General features: G+C 50.7%; 1 protein-coding gene across 1 annotated transcript; it reads right to left on the bottom strand.

The window, feature by feature from the left end:
- Nucleotide 1: 1 nt before the first annotated feature.
- LOC9655015 (auxin response factor 2) lies at nucleotides 2–3,024 on the bottom strand (the record flags this gene model as incomplete). The annotated part of the gene is made up of 11 exons (XM_024669663.1): nucleotides 2,776–3,024; nucleotides 2,348–2,483; nucleotides 2,110–2,222; nucleotides 1,953–2,048; nucleotides 1,829–1,885; nucleotides 1,626–1,781; nucleotides 1,397–1,572; nucleotides 1,174–1,341; nucleotides 996–1,115; nucleotides 868–943; nucleotides 2–817 (listed from the first exon to the last, which is right to left on the bottom strand). Coding segments are annotated over exons 2-11 (1,860 nt in total), but the record flags the coding sequence as incomplete, so codon positions are not given.
- Between the last annotated feature and the right edge of the window lie 4,751 nt (nucleotides 3,025–7,775).

The following is a 7,775-nucleotide window of genomic DNA, read 5'->3' as shown; positions in this document are numbered from 1 at the left end:
TCGCCTCCTCGGGGTTCCTGCTGGCCGCTGGCGGCGACTTTTCGATCAGAGAGAAGCCGAATATCTTGCAGCTGTGCTCGCGGGGTTCGTGATCTGGGTTGGAATCTATATGCATGCGCTCGGTCGTCATTTCCGACTTTGAAAACTGCATAGATAGCGTCGTGTCTGCTGCAACGTAGGCCTGTGCATCTGTTTGTGTTGGCCCCAGAGGTGAGAGCCAAGAACTATCCCGCACCACGCCGTGGTTTGTCGGCCTCGGTGTAGAAAGGTGCAGGTCTGCAGCGTCACCTTGCTGATACGGTGAGAAAGATGATAGCCTCGGGCTCAGTTGCACCTGAGAATTGCTTGCGTCGAAGTGGCAGCTCTTCTGGTCCCTTAGCTGCTGCAGACAATGCCTCAGCTGCTGGTGCATCTCAACGTTGCTGGAATCCATATGCCGTCCAGCGGGGGCAATAATATTTCCGAACATATCCATCACTGGTGCATCTGCCGTCCGCAACTGTATCCAGCTTTCACCTTTAAGATCGTCTCGGTTGTATGGCCAAACAGCAAACGGGGACGATCCTCGGAGTCCTTCCTCCTCTTTGGAGGGCATACCCAGCGCATGACTTCCTTGCAAGGCCCTCATATGCATCGCTTGGGCAGAATCTGAGTTGTTCTTGCCTGTCGGAAATTCGTTGGCTGGAGTGTTTGGCCGGAACTTTTTCACCCTTTGCGTGGTAGGAGGGTTGGCAACGTTGGGTGCTATAAACGGCTCGATTTCCCATGGCGATACTCTCTCCTGTCTTTCGTTTGCGGTCTGCTCATCCCAGCCAACCTGTATAACTCCGATGTAAGTATCTAGCTGCGAGCTAAATTCAAGCATACCTGCAAACATCGCCACTTGGAGTTGATCCATCTATCCGAGTCGATATCTCCCACCCCAGTTATAGTTCCCATATATCTAGAACAAAATATCGTCCATCAATGTGTCATATGGAAAAGTGACAGCTTACCGTCGCTCGGATGACTCCTCCGTTTCGAACCTCATCTTAAATCGCATCCCGACAGACAAGTTGTGAGTAAAAGCCTTGACATACTTGTGGTAAGGGACAACGAACTCCGCAGGACTTGCTCTGCATATAGAAAACAAGTGAGATGTCTGTTCAGTCGAGTCGATTTTCATCAACAAACCGTGGGTTGTAGAAGATCGTGAACATAGTCTTTGTTGAAACTGCATGGGCGGCTGCAGCAAGAACACCCAAGTGCATGCTATGGCTGGATAACAAGGATGACGATGTAACGCTGTTTTGCTGCCTTACGGCACGCCGAACTCCAATCCGTAGCTCTCCATTGTCTCCCCTGCACACGACCATGTCAGTCAGAGCCAGACATCATGGCCTGATACAATGCATACCTCAGGAAGAGCACTGCGTCGCCAGCTACAAGTTTCTTCTGGCTGACGAACACGCTCCAGCCGGTGGTAAGCAAATGCCTCCTTGGCTGTCCTCGGTAGATGTGCCTGAATTTCCATTCCACACCGTGCAAGTCCTTGGCCACCAGCTCCTGAGCTGGAGGCGACTGCTGATAATCCTGAAAAGGGAACCAGGTGGTCAGTAAGCACCGAGTAGACAGTTCGAGCTTACTAGAGGAGGTAGGCACTCCTCCGCTGCCCTCCGTGGCACCGAAAACCCTCCGTGCGTGCTTGTGTCCGAGGACGTCAAGTTCTTGCAGAACATGGACAGCTTCCTCTTTGGACACGGTGATAGCTCATCTTCGGTATCAATCGACTGATCTCCTTGCTGTAAGGAATTCGTAAGCAACCGGCTTTGAAACCATGGAAAACTACCTCGTTCTCGGGAACTAGTGTCATCTGAGCAAAAACCTCGTCAGTCTCACGGTCCGCCTACGAGGAGAAAGAAGAAGAAGATCGATCAGAACGTGAAACCGGAAGACCAGGGTGACCAACTTACTCCCAGCGTTAAGTTTAGAAGTCGGCAGTAAATCTGGGAGGGGAGATTGTAATGCGGCATTTGCATATCCGCGCTCTGATTTGTGGATGCCGCTACCTGCAAAACAATCATCAAGACTTTAGTGCGCGTCCTCTGAGCCTACCAAACAATGGTGCACCTGTTCTATGTGACCCTGAGGGAAATAAACCACCCGATCTCCTACACGGGGGAGGCACACAAGTGGCCCTGCGCATGCATGCCATACCTCCGAGTCTAGTGCATTAGTGTTTCCTGCGAGGAGAAAAGGGGAGAGAGGTGTTAGGCAGACAAGCTTTAAAACTTGACGGGATTTATAAACGCTCACGGGAGAGATCTCTATCTCCCCGTCAATGGCGAGCTTTAAAACCTTTGCTTACCATGATTGGGCTGTGGACGCTGAGGAGTAGGGCGGTGCATCATCGTCCCTAGCTGCCCATACGTTTGCGAAGAGGACAACATCGCCTTCTACGAGCCAAGCCGCTCGTAACACATCCTTGTCCCAAATCCAAGCCCCTGCGACGAAGAAAATTCCATCGTGAGTCGGCTGATACGAAATCTTGAGACAAGGATGCCAATGCTTGACAGAAATCTCACAGAGACTCCAAGCCAGACTCCAAGCCAGACAAGCCAGACAAGACCAGATCGATGGAAGGGCAGGAAAGAGAGCGTCACAAAGACAACGTCGAGAAAGGGGATGCGTTCCTACACGAAATTTCCAAGCCATTCCACCCAAATCACAAGCAGCTAGCGCTAGAATCACAAGAAAACCCCGAAATTTCAGGGAATTTCCGAGCCGCGCGTCTACCTTTGCCCACAAGAACGCACAACCCCGCCTAATCCCCTCCAAGAACACGATATTCCGAGCCCCTGCCCGTCCCTAGCGCCCAGCCGTGGAGCGCAACCCCTCCTCGCCGCGAAACCCTAGCCCAAGGCGCTTAGAGGGAGGCGCTGAGCGACGAAAAGGAGTCCATCGCCAAGCCGGGAGCTCGCCCACCTATTGCTTGCAATTGGGTGTGAAGTTTTAACTAGCGCCGTCAAAAGCCCCCGCAAACGCCGTTAAGGTCACCCTAGGACTCCGTTAAGGTATCCCGCCGAGCGGGGATTACTTTTAAATCCGGTCTAAAGAAAGGACATTAAAAGGATAAAGGGAGGGATCGCCACCGTCCAACATGGGTATGGTTGTTACGGATGTCCCAACTGACGTGGCGGGCACATGACGTGGCAGGGGATCACCGCGCGGTGGCCCACTTATGTCGCCACGCCACCGCGCCCATGGTGGGGATGTCCATGCGGCACCCGGCACAAGTGGGGACCACTTGGAGCTCACACACGGGGGGGCCATGGTGGGGGCCACATCGCAGGAACTGGGGGAATATACCTGGGCCTGCTGAGCCAATGGTGGGTCGGTTGGGGGGCATGTCTCCTTGCTTGCTTCTGGTCTGTTTTCCTTGGAGCCCACAATATACACCTTGTTTTAATCTAGGTACGTCTCTTACTTTTTCCACAGAATATGCTTGGGAATGTTCTATGGAATGTTCGGCGGCATCTATTTCACTTTTCACAAAGTAACAAAGTAACTTGCTGCGAGCGAGCTGGTTGGTGAGATAGCTCTGTGTGAGGGTTTTGATTTCCAATTGTACTTTGTGGGCATTTTGTGGATAAGGCGCGTGTGTGTGTGAGAGAGAGAGAGTAAGACCAATTGTCAAAAGGAGAGAAGTGTTGCAATGTTGTGCAATTGGAGGATGGAATCTCCAAGACAACATACAAACAACAATAACAAGCTCAAATTTGCTCATCTTTATTCTTTATTTTTTTTTTCCTTTTATTTTCCTCTATATAACGCTATGTTCCAGCTTTGGAGGTTTATGTTTCTTGCAGAGTTATTGACTTTTATAAAAATTATTTGAATACTCGCTTTAGCGAGGGATTCCCCGACATTGCTTAGCAAGTAATGATGCCATTCCAAATAATTCACGGGCTAATGCTTCCCGCTTTGCAGGCGGTGGTCACTGGTGATTATGATAGCCCAAATTCCCCCCCACACAGAATCAAGCCACCTCAATCACCCAAACTCTTACGCCTTGGAGTTTCGATCGGGTCGCTGTTCTCGCAGAGGAATCAAAATCTCACGCCACACACGCAAGAAATCACCCTCACACACGAGCACCTGACCAGGGATAAAAATTACCCCCCAAGCCTTTCCACCTCGCTAAAGGGCAAAAGCGCAAATATTCCACCCGCGATTCCCCGCCGTCGTACGGTGGCCGCCCCGCCGCCGGCCGTACGCGCCCATTTCCACCCCCGGCTCGAACCGGGGACCACCGCCGGCCATCGTCATCAAAAGCCGTCCCGAGAACCTGGCAAAGCAATGGGGGGCGTTGTACCGTGGTACATACACACTGGCCATGGCCAGCTATAATACACGTTATACTAATGCCCTAGAACGATACAATTCTTCTTGCGTTGCGTGAGGCCACAGCGCAATTGCATTGACGACGACCCTCAAGTGTGGTGAAAGGAAGGGCCTCTTTTTTTTCACCTGGAGCGTTTTTACTTATGACGAGTCTACGTTGGCTAGTAGTTACTGGCGCCAGCTACAATGTATTCCCGGCCGTACAGGTCAGGTCTAAGTCTACGTAGCCGGTGGCTAGCCGTGAAATGATCCCGGCGCCAACGTGGTATGCAAGTAATTGTGGCTCGTAGCTATAGGTATTTAGCAGGGACAAAACTCACAAAAGTCTCCACCACCTGGCAAACAAAATTAGGGCATGCAAAGATGCGCGCGGCGTTATAAAAACCAATATGAACGGGGGCACATTTGTAGTGCAGCAAGCAAGATCTGCATCCGGATGATTTTAGGGCTTTAAAATACGAATATGTTGACCTGGTTGTTGCCCCCCGTGCCCCTGCCACTGCCACCACCTTTGCATTCTCGCTTTCACAATCAGCGGAATTGAAGAAACAGTCTAGTCCAGAAAAAAGGAGAGACACGACACTCCCAACTTTGACAAGGATCGGCTTAGAGAGCGAGGACAAAAAAAAGGAGTTTATTTCTATCATCTGGTTTTAGGGCTCGGTCCCCGATGCCGCTGTATGGATCAATCAGAGCGATGAATGCCTGCTGCTGCTTCTCCAGCAACAAAAACAACCCTAAAAAACGCAAAGAAAAAAAAAAGAAAAGAGAAGAGAAGGTCTCTGTGGTCTCTCTCTCTCTCCTTCCACTCGCATTCTCTCAAAGCGAATGTCCCACAAACAAGATTAAAAAAAAGGTTACTTCTCCTTCTATCTCTCTCTCTCTCTCTCTCTCTGTGGATCCACACAATAATTCTTTGAAAATTTCTCCTGTCTGTGTGTTCTTGGCTAGACAAGGCTGTCGACAGGCCCCAGACAAGAGCCCAGACCCTGTAGAGTACGGGGCGACAACATAAACAATACGCTCGCCCCAGTTCAATGTATGTCCGTACACAACATTTTAGGGCAAAAGGGCGGGCGAACAAATTTGGTCGGCAAATCAAGACAAGCAACTTTTCCAAAGATCAGGAGAGAGATTTTCGCCACGCAAGCACGAGACCAACCCCACGTTGGAAACATGAGACCCGGATTCCTCTCGCGGTACACCTGGGCGGGGAATATACTGCATTTTTGCTGTAGAATAACCACGGCATGAATGAGAAAACAAGCGCGCACGTAAAGAGCTTCACGTAAGAACCGGGAGATCTTACCCGAGTGAGTGACATGGTAATTTCTGGTTAACTAGATTCTCTCTCTTTCTCTCCATACGGAGTGCTACGGCGTACAGAAGCTTGTGCCCAGGCCAGCTATGGCGACTCTACGGGCGGGCAGTGCCGCAGTGGTAAGTAACGGTACGGGCAGCGAAGTAAAAAAGTGAAAAAATGGCCGTCCGTTCGTGAATCGTGAAACCGTAGCTAGGCCAAGGGCCACTTTTCACCTCGGGCAGAGAGGTGACATAACAGGGACCTGTTACTATAACGAGGATGGAACGGAGGAGGAAAGTTTCTATAACAGGGGTCCGTCGATCCCTCTTACTTACGCCACGAATTAAAGTCCACGCTCTTATCTTTTTCTTTCTTGGATTTGGATCTCTTTCTCTCACGAATCTCCTCGGCTTTGGCGCTCTTGAAGCTAGAGAGAAGAGCTCACGAACGAGACGACACTATAGACCCGACGAGACGAATCATTTAATCGCAAGCTAGCGCTCGCTTGTGAATCGATGAAGCCAGCAAGAGTCAGCGGCCCCAGTGCGCGATCCAGTAGCAGCAGCCACACCCATGCTCTCTCTGACGAGATCTCGAGGAGAGAACATCAAGAATCCTGTGGAAGAAGCTGACAAGAGAGCGCTGGCGCTGGCGCTGGCCTGCACTACCTGGAGCTCTGGATGGAAGCTAGAGAGCACAGTGCATTTGTTGCTAGCACGCTTGAGCTCTAGAGCGAGCGAAGCCCAAGCTTTATTCACTGGCATAGCTGCACACTTAACTAAGATGATCCAGTGCGAGAGAGACGAAGGACGCTTGCTTGATTATCTTGGAAGCGATGGTTTTTAAGTAGAAGTTGGCGGAGGCGATCGAGGAACCACCATGCCTGCCAAGATCGAGCAAAGTTACGAGACATGTCTGCAGACAGAGAAATGTCAATACCTCCGCAGGAGTATCCCGGGGGAGCGCTGACGGTGCGCAGCGCACACTTCATGGGAATCTCGAGCGCCGCTTTCAAGTTGAAGGGAACGTTGGCGATGGCCGCGGCGCTCCTGGCCGAGAGGAGAACCTGGCACAGGCAGTCGGCGTCGTGGAACTTTCGGAGCGCGGCGCAGCATGCCGGGCTGGGCATGGTGCTCTCGCTCATCGTCGCCGACTGGCAGCTCAGGACGCTCATGAAGGTGTTGCACGGCGGTTGCTGGTCCGGGTCAGCTGAAGCGGAAGCCGCGAGAGCAGCAACGACGAAAAACGCTTTCAACAGCGTCGTCACGGTCTTTTGATCCATTCCCTCCGGCTCCAAAACTCTAGACACTGCAACAACGAAAGAACAAGTGAGAAGCAGAAAGAGCGTCCTGAATCCATTGAATCCATTTAAGGCTTACATGAAAGCTGAGATCTATGCACCGGCGTGCCGCTCGAGAAAAAAAGAACGAAAAAACAGAAACAACGATCTCTCGCGTTCTCGATTCCCAAGCACACCCAAGGCTATTTATACAAGAAGCTTACTCCATGCTTACGCTCGCCGGGCCATTGAATGCGCAGATATTGCAAGGCAATCACAAGTCTCCTGTGGTGACGCACTCCACGGACTCCGGTCGTCTTTGCGCAGCCTGTAAGCGAGCGCTGCTCGAGACGAATGGAAATAAACCGGAATAACTCGGAATCCATGAGCTTATCTCGCAATGCGGAGCCGACTTTCAAGCCGAGTTATAAGCTCTTGTGTGTCTTCTACATCTCTTGAAAATTGTTTGCGAAAAAAGGGACCTGTCATTTCGCTTTGTCGAGGACATGTTAAAACCAGAAAAGCTATATCCAGTGACTGTAGACACCTTTTCTTCCGTTAGCTGAGCAACATCCCCCGTAAACCATTCGACAATTTCGATCCAATCCAGCCTTCTGAACTTCACTCACATCTAAAAGCCAAGGATTTTGTCCGAGGTAGCAAAACTTTTTGAGCTTTCATGGAACCAAGGAATCTATCGCCCACAGGAGGGATTCTTCCAATTGTTATAACTGAAGGTCAACTATAGTCAACACAAGTCAACTATGCAAATGAAAAAGGAAAAATAAAAACTAGTAATTGTAAAAATCA

The sequence above is a fragment of the Selaginella moellendorffii genome, unplaced genomic scaffold, assembly GCF_000143415.4.
Source record: "Selaginella moellendorffii unplaced genomic scaffold, v1.0 SELMOscaffold_5, whole genome shotgun sequence".
NCBI lineage: Eukaryota > Viridiplantae > Streptophyta > Lycopodiopsida > Selaginellales > Selaginellaceae > Selaginella > Selaginella moellendorffii.
Note: the sequence above shows the minus strand (reverse complement) of the source record. Positions and strands in the feature narration are given on the sequence as shown.